A 22,496-nucleotide genomic window follows, 5' to 3' on the forward strand; every position below is an offset into this window, starting at 1 on the left:
CCTGCAGAATAAATGACCTAGATTCAACCTTTAGGGACATGCTGGTAGATAATGGTTGTGTTCTGTGTGTTTACATGTATATGGTTAGAGGTTAACAATGTAATTGAGCAGTCCCTATCTATCCTGTATTCTGTTAATTCAGAGATCAAAAGGAAATATTAACATTTAAATGAACTATAAACATAGTGATATCATTGTGTTCATCTCTCTTTGAAATGCATAGCAAATCACCTGCGAATGGTGGAAAACAGGCAATTGCTTTATGTTAATCCCTGTAGCTAATTACCAGTGATGCTTAGGAAATAGATCTATTTCAAAGTCTGCATGATTGCCTATTGTTCGCCTAAGGATTCCAAGCTATCAAAAGAAGGCCTGGAACTGTATAAAGATGTCTGATCCTGGGTCCTCATCCTCTTTATCTCGGATCTGCTTGATGCTTCATGCAGGGGAAGCTTAAGCCATAAGACTGAGATCTCCATTCCTATCTGGATCACCCTGAATATGGATATTGGACTAGAACCTATGGAGTAATTCTGAAAGAACCCTTTGCAACTACAAAGCTCACCATCTCTACTATGATTCCGATTTCAGAACTGTACTCATGTCTGTATGTATACTGATCTTTTAACCAATACTCTCTCTCTTTTCTTTTTTAACAAATGTTGCTTTAGTTAATCAGGATTGGCTGTAAGTATTTGGGTAAAATCTGGAATATTCATTAACCTGGGAGGTAATATGTCCAATCGTTTGGGACTGGTAGAACCTTCTTATATGATGAATAAGATTTTCAGTAATTCTCATCATATTTGACTGGGTGTCTGGGTGGAGGCCTGAGGCTGGGTTGCTTTAAGGGTGTGATGGTTGCACTCTATATGATTTTATGAAAATATGCTAATGAGTGTGAATATAATATAACTGGAATATGCTTCATACAAAAGATCTCTTGTAAGGTATCATTACAAAGCTTATAATCTACTGAGTGTGGTCATCCTATTTGTATGTATGTATCAGTCTTGTATCTGAAACTAGAAATATGAAATATAACTCTGAGGGCCTATTGTAATTATGTAAAGTGTGGGCCATTAATGGTGGTTTGGAATCTTGATGGCTCCCATTAACCAGGACAATTGACTGTAGATGGCTCTGTTTACTTGCAAGTCTTCCTGAATACCTGTGTGCTAGCAAGTGGGTAATGATGTCTTACAGTGACATGTGATCATGTCAGCTGAACTGGACTCCATCTTTAACCTGGCGCTTTTCCACTTAGAAGGAGGGATGGGAACCCAGAGAGGGACAAAGGATTCCCACCTTGTGCAAAAGATATATAAGGGGGTGGAACAGAACAAAGGGGGCTGCAGTCATGAGAAATTCCCTAGCTATCACCTGAGCTGGACCAAGGGCTGTACCAGGGGAAATAATTGTGCCCAGACTAGGAAGGCATCCAGTCTGTAATAGAAGCTTATTGAAACATCTGAGGGTGAGGTTTTATCTGTATTCAGTTTTCTTATTTTATTAGGCTTAGACTTGTGTGTTTTATTTTATTTTGCTTGGTAATTCACTTTGTTCTGTCTGTTACTACTTGGACCACTTAAATGCTACTTTTTGTATTTAATAAAATCACTTTTTACTTATTAATTAACCAAGAGTAAGTATTAATACCTGGTGGGGGGAGGCAAACAGCTGTGCATATCTCGCAGTTAGTGTTATGGAGGGTGAACAATTTATGAGTTTACCCTGTATAAGCTTTATACAGGGTAAAACAGATTTATTTAGGGTTTGGACCCCACTGGGAGTTGGGCATCTGAGTGTTGGAGACAGGAACACTTCTTAAGCTGTTTTCAGTTAAGCCAGCAGCTTTCAGGGGATGTGGTTCAGACCTGGGTCTGTGTTTGTAGCAGGCTAGCATGTCTGACTCAAACCCAGGGTTGAAGTCCCAAGCTGCCAGGGAAAACAGGCTTAGAGGTAGTGTCAGCACATCAGGTGGCAGTCCCCAAGGGGGTTTCTGTGATCCAACCCGTCACAAAGGGAACTGTGTTGTAGGCTTCTGAGTAACCAGTAAGGTATTACAGAAGCTGTTTTGTGCTGGCTTGGTAAATCTAAGTATTGGAATATCCACCAGCATTGGGGATTGTCTGCCCCATTCTTTGCTGTTCACCCTGATTGAGTATCCTCAGTGTGCCCCCCCACCCCGGGATCCCGGTCACTTTTGCTAGTTGTTCTTTAAATTCTTTTCTGGCTTGCCTAATTATACTTCTAAACTTGACTTGCCAGAGTTTATGCTCCTTTCTATCTTCTTCAGTAGGATTTGACTTCCATTTTTTAACCACTTCTTTTACTTTTGTCTTTAACCACTTCTTTTACTCTGTTTAGCCATGGTGGCATTTTTTTTGGTCCTTTCACTATTCTTTTTAATTTGGGAGTATAAATTTAATTTGAGGCTCTATTATGGTGTTTTTAAAAAGTTACTATGCAGCTTGCAGGCATTTCACTCTTGTGACTTATCACTTGATAAATTTCCGTGTTATGTTCATTCCCTCTCAACCATCTGGCACCAGCCACTGTCAAAAGACAGGATACTGGGCTAGATGGACAACTGGTCTGACCCAGTGTGGCCATTCTTATGTTCTTATATTATCATCTTAATTAAAATTAAGTAATACTGTAACTTCCCATCGAACATATTAAACAACTGAGAAATCATCTGGATTGCATAACCTTAACTCTTACCTTGTTGTGATGTTATCTAATTAGAATATAACCATATAGATCATTGTTACAACCATTGTTATATATATGCAGCAAATATTATACAAAGGTTGTCAAGTGAGGTGTCTATGAAAAGGTTATGTTTTGCTGGTTATGATTATGCTATCCATATGCATGTCTCATTTTTGTATGTGAAATTATAACTATTGGACTATCCACCAGCTTTATGGGGATTGTCTGCCCCATTCTTTGCAGTTCACCTAATTGAGTGACCATAGCTATCCCCCACTGGAACAACAGTCACAGCCAGATATGCCACGTACCCCACTTTGTGCTAGAGAAAGAGCGGCTGTACAGAGTGTAGCAGAACCCACAGTCGGGGGTAGTAAGAACTCACTTACTGGTACCTCATAACTAACACCAAGCTATAATGTAGCTAGTTCAGAATATTCTCTGCATGCGGCAGCTAGGGAGGGAGAAGACTGTGGAGCAGTTCCTTTTTCTGGCTGGATCACTAGAAATGGGACACACCTGCAGCTAAGAATGCCCCAAAGGCCCCCATCATCCCAATGCCATTATTGGAAATGCCATTTGAAAGAATATGGGTTGACATGGTGGAGCCTTTAGAAAAGAACTCCTCCGGAAACTAATGTGGTGGACTACACCACTCACTATCCAGAAGCCATAGCCTTGCATTCAGCTAAGACAACAGTGATCGCTCCTGTGCTTATGAGACTCTTTGTCCAGGCAGGTTTCCAGTTGGAAATATTGACTGACAGGGCTTCCACCTTAAAATCAAGACTCTGACAACACCAGTGTACCGTCTGCAAATGGATGGCCTGATGGGAAGATTTAACAAAATGTTGAAGATGTTAAAATTGTTTGTAGAGACCAAGCCTAGGCACTGGGACCAACTCCTCCCATCGCTGTTATTTGCTGTGTGTGACGTAACCCAAGCCTCAGTGGGGTGCTCATCCTTCAAACTTCTCTATGGACACCAGGCATGAGGAATCATGTATCAAGAAGGTTAGGAGAAGCAATATGCAAACACACTCAGCACAACCCAGTACATTATACATCTACCAGAGCACCTTAAGACATTGAGCACTTGTGCAAAGGAGAACTTCTTCTGGGCTCTCTACAAAGGCAAGAACAGCAGTACAACCAAAAAGCACACTTACAAATTTTCCACCTGGGAGACAGGGTTCTGTTGCTATCACCATCCTTGGAGTCAAAATTGATGACTCATTGGCAGGGCCCACGTTGTAGCCTTTCATTTTATTTAAAGTGAATTTTGTAATGTGGTATTATACCACTTTGGGTTCGGCTCTGGTGGCTACAGTTTCAAGCTAAACTGTGTGAAAGTCACCTCTGCTACTTGATTTAGATTTAGAATCTCTAGGAACACATAAAGACAGGGTAGTGACCACACATACATTCACAAGTACAAGTCTAGTCTGATATACAAGTTTTATTAAAGTTATGATTACCTAAGCATATAGAAATTCTATACAGATCCATGCACAGGTTACAAATATAGTTACTTACATCCTTAACAATAGGGTTATGGTCTGATGGGTCTCTCATGGATTGATCATCAGTAGAGGGACGGTTCCTGCTGGAATTTCCCATAGAGAACTCAATTTTCTCACTCTGGGCACCCCCTTTTTATAATGTGATTCTGACTATACCTCATTAGTATTTACGCATATCGTGCACCCTGTGGGTCATCACATTTTTCTAACACATGCCCTATTTTGTAAGCAAAAAATTACTCTTACTGTTAATTTTTCACAATATCACGCACTGGAACATCTTTTTCCATAATCTTAGGGCATCAGGTTATTCTTTGGTCACTTACTTACAGCATTTCTTAACTCTATGGCCTAGTATGGCTAAGCTAAAATCTTACAGGCCTTAGCCTGTAGGCCTTGTGTTTCAGCTCTATTTTCTTAGATACTTAATACATGGTTGTGACACTATACCCCATATTAATCATAGTGGCATGATTATGATATGATTATGACATAATTATAATACATTTTGTACAAGATATGTCTTGTAAGGTGTCTATGGAAAAGTGATGATTTGCCGAATATGATTATCTTATTTGTATGCATGTATCATTTTTGTAGCTGAAGTTATGAATATTGACTATGTATCTGTATTTCAAATGTGCTTACTCTGGGTAACACCCACAACTAGCCTTTCAGGTATAACAATGAAGAAGCTAGACAGTGCTGATGGCTCATCAACAGAGTCAAAGGACCATGGAAGAGCTTAGCCTTCCTGTGAATGTTTCAGCCAGCCTATGAGTAAAGGTGCCATGACTCAGCAGGGTATGCTAGAGCATGTGACCAGACCACATGACACTGAACTCCATTTCGGTACCTGTATTTTTCCATAAACTGGACTGGGAACTGAGCATGGAACAAAGGATTCCTACCATATGGAAAAGCTATATAAGATGGGGAGTGACATCATTTCTTGGCCTCACTCTCCACACAAGAGAACTCCTAGAAGCACCTGAGGAACAAAGACTGAACTGGGGGCAAGTGCTGGTCTCAGGATAAAGGGATTTCTAGCCTGTGAATGAAAACTTGGTGGACTGCTTGTATCATCAATCAGGGTGAGAAATTACTGATTCAAATCCTAGCTAATATTTTAGGCTTAGTTTGTGTTTTTGTTTATTTGCTTTGACCTGTTTGCTATCGCTTATAATTACTTAAAATCTATCTTTCTTTAGTTAATAAACTCGTGTTATGCTTTATCTTAACCAGCGTGTTTTGAGTGAAGCGTCTGGGAAAATCTCAGCTCTGTGAACCAAGGCTGTTGCATATCTTTCCCACAATGAGGGGAAAGCGAATATATTAATGAGCTTACATTGTACGTATCCCTGTGCAGTGCAAGACAGTAGAATTCTGGGTTTATACTCCAGCAAGGTGGCAAGGCTGGGGAGCTGGGAAATTGGCTTTTGTATCCTGTCTGTCCTTGAGTGGCTTAGGTAAAGCACTCAGATACCTCAGTTGAGTGTGTGGCACCACCTGCTGTCGTGTTGGGTGACAACAGGGCCTGGAGAGGCTGGCTGAATCATCAGCAAAGAAGTGTGAGAGAGGCCTGCCCAGCTGGTGGGTTAGGGGGCACAGCGATTCCCACAGCTCCCAGACTGCATCCTGGGCATGACAACCCATCACAATGATTATTCCTTCTACATACTGATTTTATACTTTCACAATCCTGCAATTTAACTCTGTTTAACATACAATGATTATAGATGACACAGCATGTTAGCTAATCATAACCACACAGTAAATGAACAATAAACTAGAATAATTGGCTACAATGTGATACTTTTAGACAAACAGACCTGGTAGATTATGAGATCTATCTACCTGGCAAAAGGAAGGAGATTAAGGTCTATCATGTAAATTTTCTCATGCTATGGAACATCCAGGAATCTCTCCAGACAGACCCTTGGCTGGTGAGCCCTGTGTGACATGAGGTGCCCATGGTAGCCCACACTGAAAATGTCAAGGTCAGGGCAGGCTGCAAAAAGAGAGCAGATTCTCCCAAAACTGGTGTTTAACACTGTAGTTAGATTCACCAATCAGTCACAAACTGTGCTCCTGATTCCTGGTTATTAAGAAGCTAAAAACAAAGACAAATCACACAGCCCCCTTTATTGCATTCAAGTTCTCTGGCTCCCAATCAGCAAACAGGTGCAGTAAGGTGAGGAGTTCTTTAAAACTCTACTCACTATACAAATGTTCTTCTGATACCCAAAGAGCCAGCCACCATTACCAGATCACTATTTGTTTGGATCTTATCCAAAATATCACACTGCCAGCCAATCCTTTAGTATATGAAACTAAAGGTTTTATTATAAAAGAAAAGAAAGAGAAGAGGTCAAAGCAATCAGATACATACATATGATTTCAGAGTCCATATATCAGGTTCTTAGCAGCATTGGTGAGTTTGCTGGCTCAATGAGTCTCTCTGGAACACATCTGTCATAAATATAAAGGGAAGGGTAAACACCTTTAAAATCCCTCCTGGCCAGAGGAAAAACTCTTTCACCTGTAAAGGGTTAAGAAGCTAGGATAACCTCGCTGGTACCTGACCAAAATGACCAATGAGGAGACAAGATACTTTCAAAAGCTGGGGGGAGGCAAAAACAAAGCCTCTCTCTCGGTCTGTGTGTTGCTTTTGCCGGGGACAGAACAGGAATGGAGTCTTAGAACTTAGTAAGTAATCTAGCTAGATATGCGTTAGATTCTGATTTCTTTAAATGGCTGAGAAAATAAGCTGTGCGGAATGGAATGGATATTCCTGTTTTTGTGTCTTTTTGTAACTTAAGGTTTTGCCTAGAGGGATTCTCTATATTTTGAATCTAATTACCCTGTAAAATATTTACCATCGTGGTTTTACAGAGGTGATTCTTTTTACTTTTTCTTCTATTAAAATTCTTCTTTTAAGAAACTGATTGCTTTTTCATTGTTCTTAAGATCCAAGGGTTTGGGTCTGTGGTCATCTATGCAAATTGGTGAGGATTTTTATCAAACCTTCCCCAAGAAAGAGGGGGTAACGTTTGGAAGGATTTGGAGGGTGGGGGGGAAGACATTTCCAAACGGACTCTTTCCTGATAATATAATACCGGTTAGACGTTTGGTGGTGGCAGCGAAAGTCCCAAGGGCAAAAAGTAAAATAGTTTGTAGCTTGGGGAAGTTTTAACCTAAGCTGGTAAAAGTAAGCTTAGGAGGTTTTCGTGCAGGTCCCCACATCTGTACTCTAGAGTTCAGAGTGGGAAAGGAACCTTGAAAACATCCAAAGCTTGGAGAGGTCTGTCAGTCTTTTGTTCAAAGCTTCAGTTTGTAGAGAAGTTACTCCAGAGGTAAGAAGCTGGATTGAAAACAAAATGGAGAAGATGCAGCTGCCTTTTATATCTTTTCCCTTGTGGCTTGTACATCCTTTGTCCCAAACACAAGCTAACGGCACATGGGCATGGAAAAGTACTTGGAATCCCCTGTCCACAGGCATGTCCCTATATGTCCTGCTAACTCATAGGTACAGACACAGGCTTCTTTCCTTTGGTTCATTGTACAGGTGATTGCCCTTGATAGGCTATTAAGCTGGATGGATAATGCTGATGCCAATCTGGCTGGGGGTGTCACCCAGAAATGAGGGATGTTAAGTGATTAAAAAAATTTATTGTGCGATTAATCACGCTGTTAAACAATAATAGAATACCATTTATTTAAATGTTTTTGGATGCATTCTACATTTTCAAATATACTGATTTCAGTTACAACACAGAATACAAAGTGTACAGTGCTTATTTTTATTACAAATATTTGCACTGTAATATACAAAAGAAATAATATTTTTCAATTCACCTAATACAAGTACTGTAGTGTAATCTCTTTATCATGAAAGTTGAACTTACAAATGTAGAATTATGTCCAAAAATCCTATTTTCAAAAATACAACAATGTAAAACTTTAGAGCCTACAACTCCAATCAGTCCTACTTCTTGATCAGCCAATTGCTCAGACAAACAAGTTTATTTATATTTGCAGAAGATAATGCTGCCCGCTTCTTGTTTACAATGTCACCTGAAAGTGAGAACAGACATTTGCATGGCACTGTTGTAGCTGACACCACAAGATATTTACTTGCCAGATGTGCTAAAGATTCATATGTCCCTTCATTCTTCAACCACCATTCCAGAGGACGTGTCCATCCTGATGACAGGTTCTGCTCGATAATGATCCAAAGCAGTGCAGATCGATGCATGTTCATTACCATCATCTGAGTCAGCTGTCACCATCAGAAGGTTGATTTTCTTTTTTGGTGGTTTACAGTGTAAAGTAATGGAAAAATGAGACAACCCTCATGGCTCTGACAGCCATGGGAAGGATAGTACCCCTTCCAAAAATATACAAACAATGATTGTTCTGACTAAGAATCTTAAAAAAAAAAACAAAAAAAAACAACCTAATGAGTTTACCACTCATGCCACAGGCCTAATGCCACTGTTCAGTAACCTTAATGGTACTGCAGACAAGGAAGCAGGCAATGGAAAGGAAATAAACTGTAGAACAATGATACATACATTTGTTCCGTAACCTTTGCCTAGACTGCAGGAGAGGCAAACTCCAGTTTATTTGGTAAAGGCCTTCACTATACCTTATAAATGAAGCCTTTGCCTTGGGTATTTATCTAAAATAATCTAATATTTTATCTAATATAATCTGTTATATATCAATAGATTAGAAATGCTTCCAAGTCACACTGAAACCAAATCTGAAATTTCTCAAAACTTTCAGGGTCTTTAGATCCAGGGTTCTGGCTTGGCTCATTGTAGAGATAAACGTGAGTTATGAAGCTCAGCTCAGGTTCTGGACCAAATCTGAAATTCCCCAATGATTGACAGGGACAGAGACAGACTAGAATTATGCAGGCTTAATTAAAACACCCCAAACAAACAAACAAGTAGTCTGATTTTCAAAGGTGCTAACCACAAACAGTTCCCATTGGCTACCGTAGTTCAGCACCTGGAAAAAAACAAGCTACTTACCTCCTGATAACTCCTCACTGTAAAAAGTTTAAAATGCCCAGTTAAGGCTACAATGTTTCAATTTTATGTACAAAGTAGAGTCAGGGCTACAAAGTCACAGTCTGTCTTAGCCCTGAGTTTCAGCAGTAGAGAACAAAGAGTTTCTAGGGACACAGGCTCATTCTTGTGAGGTGCTCTGCACCCTCAACTTCCAGTACCTTCCACAGGAGTTGAAGCCACTGAGTGCCTCTCCAGACTGAATCCTGGGCCCTGTGTAACTATACACTGAGTGTGCTTAGTGATAATTGGGACTTTGGACTTCAAATTTTTAACTGCTTTCTCACAGGCGCTACATTTTAAAATCCCTCCCTTCAACTCCCCCACTTCCACCCAAAACACTAGTGTACAATATTGGTATAACAACAAATAGTTTCATTTGCACCTGCTCCTCCAGGGTTGCAGTCTTAATATCCCTTGTGTCTTTCAACTCACTCATCTCCATCTCAGAGTCCCCACTTCCTCTAATCAAAGCCCACATCACTTTTTTTCCAGGGAGCAGACCAGGGTGAAAGTAACTTAAAGGATTTACCAGTACGCCGGAGTCCTGAGTGGGGGCATGGCCTCAACCAGAAGAGGCAATTTAAAGGTCCCAGGGCTCTGGCTGGGAGCCCTGGAGCCTTTAAATCACCCTGCTGCAGAGGCGGCTGGGAGCCCCGGGGCTCAGGGTGAATTGGGTTAATTCAGGGGTGAATTAAAGGGCCCGGGGCTCCGGCCGCCGCAGAGCTCCAGGCATTTTAAATCCCTGCTGGAGCCCTGCAGACAGAGCTCCGGTGGTGCTTTAAAGGGTCCGGGGCTCCCCACAGTGGCAGGAGTACAGGGCCCTTTAAATCACCGCCAGGGAAGCCAGTCTGGTCTGGCATGGCATACTGGCTCTTGCTGGTACACCGTACCAGACTAGACCGGCTTACTTTCACCTCTGGAGCAAACCCTACAGCAGAGGTGGGCAAATTACAGATGTGGCCCGCGGGACGGTCCTGCCTGGCCCCTGAGCCCCAGCCCCTCCCCCGCTGTCCCCCATCCCCCGCAGCCACGCCTCCGCACGGACAGCATGGCTTGCACCCACCTACCTCCCAGGCTTTCCAATAAGCCTGTCCTGCTGCTCTGAGCAGCATGGTAAGGGGGCGGAGGGAAAGGGGGGTTGGATAAGGGGCAGGAGGTCCCAGGGGGCAGTCAGGGGACAGGGGGCAGTTGGATGGGGTGGAGGTTTGGGGAGGGTGGTCAGGAGACAGGGAGCTAGGGGGGCTGGATAGAGGGTGAGGTCCTGGGGGGTCGGTGGGTCCCGGGATGGGGGGGACAGGGAGCGGGGGGGTTGGATGGGGGTGGGGTCCTGGGGGGGCAGTTAGGAATGGAGGTCCCGGGAGGGGGCAGTCAGGGGACAAGGAGTGCAGGGATTGGATGGGTCAGGGGTCCCAGGGGGCCTGTCAGGGGTGGGGGTGAGGACAGGGGTCAGGGCAGTCAGGGGACGGGGAGCAGGGGGGTTTGGATAGGGGGTGGGGTCCCGGGGGGCAGTTAGGGGCAGGGGGTCCCAGGAGGGGGTGGTCAGGGGACAAGGAGCAGGTGGGGTTGGATGGGTTGGGGGTTCTGAGGGGGGCAGTCAGGGGGCGGGAAGTGGGAGGGGACAGATGGGGGGAGGGGTCAAGCTGTTTGGGGAAGCACAGCCTTCCCTACCCGACCCTCCATACCATTTCACAACCGTGATGTGGCCCTCAGGCCAAAAAGTTTGCCCACCCCTGCCCTACAGAGTCACAGCTATAGCTGTCCTTTGTTGTCAGTGAGAGATGCAATTGAATGGGAACTGTGTGGTGTCTTAAGAATGTACCTCTTACTGAGTAAGAAAATAACTACTGTCATCTATCACTTGTCATTCTAATCTAATTGTTTTTTGAAGTGTTGTTGTAACCATGTTGGTCCTAGGATATTAGAGAGACAAGGTGGGTGAGGTAATATCTTTTACTGGCCCAGCTTCTGTTGGTGGAAGGGTCAAGCTTTCAAGCTACACAGAGCTCTTCCTCAGGTCTACAACAACAGGTATGCAGTGTATAAATGTAACATTTCCAGTTACATGCTACATTAAAAAGAAGGAGTCAAATTCTCCACTGTCCTGTGACTTGTGTAGTCATTTGTACCAGTGCAAAGTTGAGTGCAAAATGCTCTTTCCTTATCTTCAGTCCTAGAGCGTAAACTCCTTATGGCAAGGACCTGGCTTTTGGGGGTGGGACACTGTATAAATAAACAAACAATATTAACAAATAAATAATAGTAGCAATAACTCTCATACCCTGCCTGTCGTCCCCCCCCCAAAGCAGGGGAGGTGGGGTTATTGCCGAGGGGCAGGCAAAGGAGCCTGTGGTCATCCTGTTAGCAAATATATACCGACTCTCTCTCCGCGGTGCGTCTACACTGCAAGCACTACAGCTACGTCCCTGAAGCACAGCCACTTGCTATTGTGACAGAAGAGGTTTTTCTGTTGCTCGACTAAATCCACCCCCAGAGAGGCTGCCATCACCTCGGTCGACATAAGAATTCCACTACATCCACAGCGGGGAGTAGGTCGACCTAACTACAATGGATGAAACTTTTCACATCTCTGAGCGATGTAGCTGTGACTTAAGATAGGTGTCGACCAGGCCTATGTATTGGCTGGCCCACGTAGCCCTGGGCGCTGAGCGGAACTGGCTAGAAGAAAGAATGAAAAATTGTGACTATTTTCACTATATAGCTCAGTGGTTTGAGCACTGGCCTGCTCAACCTAGGGTTGGGAGTTCAGTCCTTGAGGAGGCCATTTAGGGATCTGGGGCAAAAATTGGGGATTGGTCCTGCTTTGAGCAGGGGGTTGGACTAGATGACCTCCCGCGGTCCCTTCCAACCCTGATAGTCTATGAGTCTATTTAGTTTGTGGCTTTGGGTCACATTCGACTTGCCACCTGCCTGTTTCTGACCTGCCATCTGGTGCGCCCTGTGCAGCTGCAGCCCCAGCTGGGAGATGATGCCCCAGCACAGGCTGCAGGAAGGCTCACACTGCTCTCAGTGCCAACCCCGAGCCCCTTCCCGGGGCGCAGGGCTGGGTCGTGCCCCTTGAACTCACTGACCGCTTCGCCCATTGCCACTGGCAGCAGCGCTCCCGGAGACTCCCTGCGTCAGAGAGCCCAGCAGGCGCGCAGGCGCGGTGCGGCGCGGGGCTTCCCCGTGTCGCCGCCTCCGATTTGGCCGCCAGGTGGCGCCGCGCCGCGAGGGGGGGGGCGGTGTGCTACGTCACTCTTTTCGGCGCTGCGAGGAGCGCAGGGATTGGTGACGCGGCAGGGACGTGCCCGCTATATGAGCTCTGGAAGCCGCTGACTCGGCCCTTTCCGCCTCGCTCCCGCCCGCTCTCGGGTCGCTCGCCGCGCACACAACGAGCCGCGCCGCCCAGCAGCAGCGCCGCCGCCGCCGCCGCCGCCATGATCATCTACCGGGACTGCATCAGCCGTGAGCGCCGGGCCGCGGGGAGGGGCGGGCGGACGCGCGCGCGCGGCGGGGCGCTGCGGGACCGGCCGGGCCCCGCGCATGAGCAGGCCGGGCGGGGAATGCGGAGCTCTGCGGCGGGGGAGGGGAGCGGCCCGCGGCCCGGCCGGGAGCGGCCAGGGGCGGTGCCTGGGCCGCGGGGCGGAGCGGCCTGGGCCGGGCCGGGGGTGGGGGCGGGGGCGCGGGCTCGGCGGGTGCGGGGCAGCCGGGCCGGGCTGACGCCGCGCTCTCCCCGCAGAGGATGAGATGTTCTCCGATATCTACAGCATCCGGGAGGTCGCCGACGGGCTCTGCTTGGAAGTGGAGGGGAAGGTGAGTCACCGGGGCCGGGCCTGCCCGGGGACACGTGTCCCGGCGGAGTCTGCCCGCGCCGCAGCCCGGGAGCTGCTGGGGACGCTGCTCCCTGCCCGCGGCGCGCGTGGCCCGGCCGCGGAGCTCGGCACTTACCCCCCCCCCCCCCCGCGGCTCCCTGGCCAAGCCCCGGCCCACGAGCGGCCTGTTGCTCGGCGGAGGCCCGGTGTAACCAGCGAGGCTGTCTGGTAACTGGTCGGAGCCGGCCCGTAGCCCCCGCTGCTTGCTCGGGGCTGCTGGGCGACAAGAGGCAGCTTCAGGAGCGAAGCTGCTACGGTGGCGGGGGGGGGGGCAGCTGTGGCCAAGCCTTGTTGGCCCTCACAGGGGTACCCACGCTTGGAGTAACAAGGGCAGGGCTTGGCGACACCTACAGTTGACGGTAGCTCACCTTATCTTGGTCCCGCCTGCTAGCAGGTCAGTTAACTGTGTTTTTTAGCTCTTTGCTGACACGGTTGCAGCTTGATTTGTTGCTAGTGAGGGGAAGCAAACCACTGAGGTGACTGGCATGTCTGAGAGTACCCCAGCTAGAAGACTGACCTATCTGAGAATACTTCAGCAGTCTGTGTAGCTTTTGTTGGTGGTTCATCGTTCTTGTCAGGACTGGGTACAGGACTAGTATCCCAGTACTGACCGAGATCTGAACCTGTGTGGAAGTTCTAGCCCTGCTTATCTGATAGGACAGGCGAAGAATTCAGCGCTGTTATTGTTAAATAATGGGGTAGTTCTGTAGTCCACTTCAGCTTTAAAATGAGCAGTTCCTGAATTGACTGACAGCAGCAGTAGGGCTGAGTTAATGGTGCTTTTCTCAACAGTGTAAGTATCATTTGATTCTGTGGTGCTTTTCTCTAGTAAGTTTTTGATGTTCTCTTTAAAATCCAGATGGTCACCAGGACAGAGGGTCAGATTGCTGATGCTTTAATTGGTGGCAATGCCTCCTCTGAAGCTATTGAAGAAGGAACAGATCCCACAGTTGTCACTGGTGTCGATATAGTAATGAATCACCATCTTCAGGAAACTAGCTTTACAAAAGAGTCCTACAAGAAGTATATCAAGGACTACATGAAAGCGTAAGTGAAAACTGGTGTTACCCTGGAACTCCTCTGTGAACGGTACATCATGAATTTCACCTCCTTAGGTATCATAGTCCCAAAAGTAAGTCTGAGTCATGGTAGATGCTGATATGTGGTGTGGTCAGTTTGACACTTGAATAACTTCAGTGCTCCAATAGTGTCTCATCATTTGAGACTCCTGATGGTTGAGTATAGAGGAGCACTTCAGAAAATGGTTTTAGCTAAGGTACAGGAATTGTTCATGAGGTGTAGGTCTTACCCTTGCCTTCCTGTTCCATTGAGTGCTGCAGGCTTTTTATGTATAAAACAGAAATGTTTCCTCTACCACACAGAGTGAGGCTTGGTGCGCTAACACGGGGGTTCTCAAACTGGGGGTTGGGATCCCTCGGGGTCTCAAGTTGTCAGCTTCTACCCCAATTCCTGCTTTGCCTCCAGCATTTATAATGGTGTTAAATATATAAAAAAGTGGTTTTAATTTATGGGGGGGGGGGGGGTTGCACTCAGAGGCTTGCTATGTGAAAGGGGTCACCAGTACAAAAGTTTGAGAACCACTGTGCTAACATTTATTAGGCCCCATTGCCTTAGATGAGGCATTCTAGAACTAGTGTATTCGTAGGTAAATTCTTGTGTGTTATAAACTGCTCTAGATTTCCAGGAGGCTGTTTAATTTGACACAACACAATGTTTCATTGCCTAAAATTATGTATGTTAATAAACTCTCTGGTCTAATTATCCAACTGTCCAGCATCCAGACTCATAACTTTCTTCCCTCCAAGTGGAAGATGTCCCCTCCAACTTGGGAGTCCCACCTTGGGCCCCTTCTGTCTCCCCCTTTTTTGCTTGGAACAGTGCTCTTGCTGATATGGAACTCTGCCTACTCTCTACACATCCATGAAAGTACTGTTAGTAGCTTTTCTTAGCAGCCAGAACATTTTGCCTTGCAGATGCCAATAGTGTCAGGGAGCTCGTGGTATTAGGAATGCTGCTGAATAGAGGTTCAGCAACAGGAGGCAAACTTCTTCACCTTGACATGAAGTGACCCTGGTCTGCTGAACTCCTTTGTTTGTTACATTCTAGTTAAGAGCTTGTTTGACTTCTTTTAGAATCAGAGCCAGACTTGAGGAACACAAGCCAGACAGAGTGAAGCCTTTCATGACAGGGGCTGCAGAACAAGTCAAACACATCCTTGCAAACTTCAAAAATTACCAGGTAAGCTTAAATAGCTTTAACTATTTTTGTAGTATGAAACAAAGGAATACCAACTGAGAGTTGTCTTACTATTAGACACCTTATAGACTTTGAACCTCCTGACTGCTGTAAGGGTAGTGCTTGGGGGAGCCTTCAATCTACCTTTTTCCAGGCTGTCTTGTCATAATTTATAAATGGCTCTAATGTGCTTGTTGCTCATGGCTTTCCTGAGCAGCAACAGAATGGAGTTGACCTGACTCTAGACTTTCACTGCCTACAAGGCTCTAAAGAGAAATAGTACAGTTGACCAAAGTCTAAATATCACAGCTTTGCCTAGCAGTTGAATGTACAGTGGAGGCTTTGAAACTTTATTAAAAAGACAATACTGTATTGACTTATTTGGAAGGCTCTAACCCTGAGAGAAAGCTTCTCCAAATTGGGCATAATTCATTAGAAGTTGATGGCACTTGCCCAAGAAAACTTTCTGGATCTGGATGACAATGGTTTTTTGTTTTTGTTCTCCCCCTCCCCCCAAACACTGTCCATAGAGTATTTTGGTTACTCATAGTTAGTCTTTACCTCATAGTACATTCATAATTGTAGTAACACCAGTTCTTTTTCAAAGTTCTTTGTAGGTGAAAACATGAATCCAGATGGCATGGTGGCTCTCCTGGACTTCCGTGAGGATGGAGTAACTCCATATATGATTTTCTTTAAGGATGGCTTAGAAACTGAGAAGTGTGTAAGTACCGAGTTCTTGGTCAAATATGTTAGTTTGACTCATGTTAACTTCCCTTGTGTATAAAATGTTCCCTGTTGCAATATAAATGTTGCAAGTTACTAATTCAGAGTAGTTTTGGAACTAGAATCACTTGTCAAAATGTAGATGTAACCACATTGGTTATTGGGCTCCATACAGGGGGTAGGTGGTGAAATTTAATAGCTAGTCTGACAGCCTCTGATATATAGGAGATCTCAGAGTTTAATGCCAGAAGGGACTATTAATTGTGCTGAAACAGTACTGGAAGGCATCTCTTTTCAAAGATGTGGTCCCACTACAGGGAGAGTAAATCAGAGCAGTGGTTGATACATTTCATGGTGTGTGTTAATTACAGTGGTAGTCCCCATATAGAGCAGATTCCATCCCTTTCCTCTGGTAATCCTAGTGGTTCTTGCCTAACAGTATTTAGGGCAGTATGTAAGATGAGATAAAACCTCTAATGCAGGTGATGTGGTTTCTTAGTTTATATTCCAGTACCTAAACCCTGGATTGCTGCAGCCCCCGTTACACTCTAACTGCAGCTTGGCTCACGCCTTCCCTTCAAATTCAGTTGGCCTCAAATATAGTGAATTACCCAACTTGGCAGGTTAAATACCTGCAGGTTCTGAAGTGCTCTTTGGAGAGTGCTGGACTGGGCCACAACCCATGAGAAGAATTGCTGTTGATCATTGTGATGAAACTGATGCAAATACTGACTACTGTTCTCTAGTCATAAAGTATCCAGGGTGGAATTAATTTGATCCTACACTGAAGCTAGTATTTGATTATAATCTGCCACAGCAAATCCCTTCCCTTAGATTACTTTGATTGGGGCCAGTACTGCAGGATCATATATTACAGTGGCTGTGAACAATATTAGTCCAGGAAAACTAGATGCAAGGCTTTAAACGTTTACTAAAGTCTATTGTAAATTTTCTGGTATGCAAGAGCCTTTTAAAGGTGTATTCAGGAGGTAGCATAAGATGAACTCCATCACATTACCCTTCCAGCAATGGAGGTGGGGGAGAAATCTAGGTGACTATTCTGTTGAGTACCTTTAGAAATTCAGAGCACCAGCAGCTCTGAAAGCTTGTAGAAATGTTACGCATCCTCTGATAGACCTTGAGCAATTCTCCTGCTGCTCCTGGGTTTGCACTGTGATGCAAAAGGAACTTCCTTGTGCTTTCTGCCTGCCTGATCACGTGGCAGTTCAGACTGAATTGGGGAACACATGCAGAGACACCATTGCTTGACTGAACCTGAAATAACCATTGTATTCTTGTTACAGTAACAAAACCGAGCAACTATTTTGGATCACCTGTCATCATAACTTGCTGCTGCTCTTTCCTCATCAACGAACACCAGGACTCAGCAGTGTCTACCAACTGGACTGATACCATCTTGAGCTTTATTCACTTATTTTTGACCCTGATTTGGAGTGGAGGCATTGTTTTAAAAAAAAACTTGTCATGTAGGTTGTCTAAAATAAAACTCATTAAACCCATTCTAGGTAATGCCTGTTGGTCTAATGTGTTTCTTGAGCTGAACTCCTACAGTAAGCTTGCTGCAAGTCTTGTGCCCAAGGACCTTTATACTTGTCAGTAATATAGCCTGATCCTAGTACACTGCAACTTAAGACTGTCTTCAGATAGACTTCATGCAAGTCACTACTTGAGACACTGGAATGCAAGTGCAGGCTCCTAACTTCTGCCTGCCTAGCAGTATGAGGTGAATAAGGGAAATGTCCAAAGAAGTGCCATCATAATGAAGTGGACCTTCTGCATCTCTCACAGTTCTACAAACTGAAGTAATTAACTCTCTGGAAGAGATACCAAAAACCAATAAAACAAAACTGAATTCAAAGCTATTAATATGGAGTATTGGCTGAGCTTCTTTATCAGGCAAGGATATTTGGTTTCTTTACATTGCACAGCAATCTTAAAGCGGGGGGAGAAGATTTGAGTAACAACACCAGAATGCAGCTGTTGAGCTAGTGCATGTGTGTACAGGGGGATGGTGTGGGAAATGCAGCTAATATAAAATTACAATATAGTTTTATGGACTGTCTACGGTTACCACCAAACCATAGAGCAGTATTCTCACTGTGAGCAGCAGTGCATAAGTGGTAGATTTACAACTGGCTTGATAGATGGGACACTGAATATACATGAACTAGCTAAAATATTCCCAATGAAAATATGAAGTAGGTTTTGACAGGAAAGTAAGTGTTGGAGAAAGGCAATAGACCACCTTGCTACTTAAGTAAAGGAGGCAGGGTTGGGGTTAGACCTTACAACCCCTTCAATAGTGTTGTACTGAGCTTTTATTTGGGTGTTAGTGACAATCCTCTAGCAGGGACTAACAATGCATCTACTTGACAGACCTGGAGCATGTGACCATTGCTTTTCTGGTCCTCACTAGGATGCAAGAGTAAAACAGTTCCTTGCGCTTTCTGCCTGTTGTCATGTGACAGTCCAGATTGAATAAAGGAATATAACTAGCCTAGAGCAATTACTGTTAAACTAAAGTAGCTTGACATTAACAAGCTTGTCAATAGTTGGAAGAATTGGGTATATCTTTCCAATCACAATAGTCTCGTCAAAGGGTTTCTGCTACCTGTGATCAGTTTAGGTTGTTTCAGAGCAGGTGGTTGTTAGATCAGAATAGAGCTGTCATAGTAAACAGTGATGGAAATAAGATTTACTCTTTTCCCCACAATGGACTTATCTTTGCCAACAAAAGTAAATCAGATACTGTAGTCTAAGTGGCAATCTTGTAGTTATTCATTCAATTTTCAGTCTAGCATAGAGGGGTGGACAATGAGGTGGGACTTAGTAGCTAGGCTACAGTCACCAGCTTTATTCATGGGGGAAGGCTGTTACCTTAGATTTTCACCCTTCCCCTACGTACAAAGTTATGTTTCTCCTGGATGCTAGCAGACTTTTAATGGAGAGAAGCAATGGGATGGTAGCCCCATGAACTGCGAGGGGCTTCTTGACTCATTCCCTTCTGGAGTGGGTGACTTTAATCTGTCTTCATTGAAGCAGCTGTTGTTAGACCTCTTTCTGTTCAACCTATTTCTTATTTTCTAGTGTGCGTACCCAAGATGGGAGTCTGAAGCTACACCATGGCCCAGTACAGCTGGGATGGGTTGTACAGCAGGACTTCATAACACTTCATAGAATGTCCAGCCAACTACTCCTCATGTTACCATTTTTGCTCCAGTCAAATTTCTTTTGACTATCTCCCCCACTTAGCATGTAGTCAGATTAAGTGATGTCAGTGATGAATAATGAAAGCCTCAGGGCTGTCTATCATCAAAAGTTTTGCAGCATCAGATGTACCCACTATGTGAAGCAGCAGGTCCCTTATGTGAATACAGTTAAATGGGTACAAAAGTTCATAGTTTATTGCAGTGAAGGATGAGCACTAAACTCATCTGCTATAAATCTCCTTTATAACAGCATGGGTTTGTATAATTACAATGGTAGTAAATCACACCCCAAAGTGACAATTATCACCATGTAGCTTAAGTGTACGTTCAGTCTAAACTCTGCTTACAAAAACAATGAGTCCAGTGGCACCTTAAAGACTAACAAATGTATTTGAACATAAGCTTTAATGGGTAAAATATCCACTTTGTGTATGGTTTTTAACCCATGAAAGCTTATGCTCAAATACATGTTAGTCTTTAAGGTGCCACTGGCGTCCTCATTATTTTTGTGGATACAGATGAACACGACTACCCCTCTGCTTACAAACACATTTTTTATCCCATTCTAAAATGTGGGATATCAAGTGTGATGCTTTGGTGGAGGATTCCTTAGACAACCTGAGCCCTTGACTGAAGGGGGGTTTTTCCCCCTATGTCTTTGTCAAAAGTTTGAATAAAAGAGGGTTGAGCAGCTGAACTGAAACCCTATTTCCTTGCATTTTTATTCTTGGCTATAGGCCTAAGAAGTGGAACTTACTTGGTAACAAACCAGAATGGTTCCACAATCCAGCTTTGGGTCACTAAAAAATGAATGGTGCAAACTATAGATGCCAATCACTGCCAAGTGCTGATGCCTGGCTCAGTGATACAGCTGTTCTGCAGCTAGCAAAGGCTGGCAGGCTGCAGAAGGTGAATGCCCAAAAAATTCAAAGCAATTTGGACTGACTTCTTCAAGGTCTATGATGCATGTAGACCCTGAAACTATGTCCCTTCCCCTCCTTTTATCTTACCACATTCATCATCTATCATGATGTAAAGAGGGTTATTTGTTGGGGGAAATTATTCTTTAAAAAGGCTGTAGCCAGAGAAAGTGCTGTGCGTGTAGGGTCAGCATCATGTCCTTTTGGTATTGCTCAGTGCTCTTAGGGGGGGGCACGGCTCAGCGTTCACATTGCACTCCTGGTCAGTGCCTGGCCTGGGCCAGGGAAACGAATGGCCCAACCACTGGACCAAATTCTCTGATGAATCCTAGTCATGTGCCACCCAAGGCACGTTGTGCATATGCTAAGAGTTCTGTTATTTTCTCCCTTTCAATGAATACCCTGCATTTGTCTAAGCAGCCTAACTGCTTTCCACCACAGCTGTGTCTTTGTCTTGACTCAGTGCACGCTGCCAATTGATAGCCCTGTTGCCCTCATCTCCCAGCCCTACAAATTATGCTTGGTGCTTTGCAGTTCCTTTAGCGTTTAGTGCTTCAGTCAGTTAAAATCCAAGTGCCTCTGAAAAATTGAGTCTCAGATACTTTACTTGGCTTCCTAAAATCCAAATGCCACAGCACCTGCTAACTTCACCCCCCGCAATCCAGTTTTGTAAAAGAGCAAGATTTGGGTTGTAATAAACTGCTGGAGGGCGGTGGTTCCATTATGTTGTAGCTTTTTAGTCAGAAAACAGGTGCTAGAGAAGAGCTAGATTCTTGGCTTTGTTTCACTAGTCTGCTTTCGACCCTTTGAAAAATATAGTTGTTACATACATTTCAGTCAGTTCCTGTTATCTGGACTCTGTAACATCTCACTAAACTGAAGTGTGTTACTGTAGCTAGTCCCAGTGCGATGACTTTTAGGTCTTGTCACTTTATTCCTCCATAGAAAGTAGAAAAATCTAGGTGTTTAGTACTTCTCAATAGATACGGGGCTTTTTTTTTTTTTTTTTTTTTTTTTGGTCTGTACTAACCCTGGTACTATAGGTGTGGAAGGTGGAGGCCTAGTACAGTCGGTCTTGGAATGTAAAAAATGACAATCCCATCTATGCACTTGGCTAAAGCCAAAGGCTGCTGCATTAGCCCAGAGCACTGCTAAAGGGAACCCACAAAGGAAAACATAAAAAAGCTTGGACAGAGGGGTTTGGGGTCTTTAGGAGGTAGAAAGTAGTGCTGGACATTTAGACTGTGGCCAGCTGATGCCCCAGGAAGATCAGGGCATGGCAAGTGCCGAGGAAGTGAGGAAAAAGCAAGAAAAGGTTTTTTTGAGAAAGTTCAGGGAGGTGAGTCACCTTTCACGGAGACTGTTTGACTCTAGCTCTGCTTTTATGTTTATTATTTTGATCTATGGCTTTCTATAGCAGATGCTTTTTAAGACTATAAACTATGCCAGCTGGAATATAGTGAGCCTTTGTTTTCCCATGTTGCCATTGAGCACCTTTACAAAATGTAATTAAGTATCTAAGTGACCTAGTAATGCTATAGGCTCCACCTCTTCCATGACTGAGCAAACACAATAAACCTTCAGAACTCCCTGGCATTGTCGCCATCCCTGAGTGCTTTGTCTACATGGGAACACTTGGGAAAGTTAGGGCAAATCAGCTAAATGAAGTCAGTGCATGTTCAAGCGCATTAAACCCTTGTGTCAAGGTTCCTTCCCCACTCTGAACTCTAGGGTACGTATGTGGGGATCTGCATGAAAACCTCCTAAGCTTACTTTTACCAGCTTAGGTTAAAACTTCCCCAAGGTACAAACTATTTTACTTTTTGCCCTTGGGACTTTCGCTGCCACCACCAAACATCTAACACCAGTTACTGGGAACAAGTCCGTTTGGAAACGTCTTTCCCCCAAAAATCCTCCCAAATCTTACACCCCCTTTTTTTCTGGGGAATGTTTGATAAAAATCCTCACCAATTTGCATAGGTGACCACAGACCCAAACCCTTGGATCTTAAGAACAATGAAAAAGCAATCAGTTTCTTAAAAGAAGAATTTTAATAGACAAAAAAGTAAAAGGAATCACCTCTGTAAAATCAGGATGGTAAATACCTTACAGGGTAATTAGATTCAAAACAGAGAGAATCCCTCTAGGCAAAACCTTAAGTTACAAAAAG

The 22,496-nt window shown here is 44.5% G+C and overlaps 1 protein-coding gene and 2 non-coding genes across 3 annotated transcripts; all 3 read left to right on the forward strand.

Moving 5' to 3' along the window:
- Window positions 1–12,624: 12,624 nt before the first annotated feature.
- TPT1 (tumor protein, translationally-controlled 1) lies at window positions 12,625–17,706 on the forward strand. The gene is made up of 6 exons (XM_077811683.1): window positions 12,625–12,787; window positions 13,062–13,135; window positions 14,054–14,241; window positions 15,348–15,453; window positions 16,058–16,174; window positions 17,481–17,706. Exons 1-6 carry the CDS (start codon window positions 12,760–12,762, stop codon window positions 17,481–17,483), a joined length of 516 nt encoding a protein of 171 aa, XP_077667809.1. The 5' UTR covers window positions 12,625–12,759; the 3' UTR covers window positions 17,484–17,706.
- Window positions 17,296–17,427, forward strand: LOC144259787 (small nucleolar RNA SNORA31). Its single transcript, XR_013344920.1, has one exon. It is a non-coding gene; the product is annotated as a small nucleolar RNA SNORA31 (small nucleolar RNA).
- Window positions 17,707–18,556: 850 nt separating the features above from the next.
- Window positions 18,557–18,691, forward strand: LOC144259725 (small nucleolar RNA SNORA31). Its single transcript, XR_013344872.1, has one exon. It is a non-coding gene; the product is annotated as a small nucleolar RNA SNORA31 (small nucleolar RNA).
- The last annotated feature ends 3,805 nt before the right edge of the window (window positions 18,692–22,496 follow it).

The sequence above is a fragment of the Eretmochelys imbricata genome, chromosome 1 (assembly GCF_965152235.1).
Source record: "Eretmochelys imbricata isolate rEreImb1 chromosome 1, rEreImb1.hap1, whole genome shotgun sequence".
Taxonomy (NCBI): domain Eukaryota; kingdom Metazoa; phylum Chordata; order Testudines; family Cheloniidae; genus Eretmochelys; species Eretmochelys imbricata.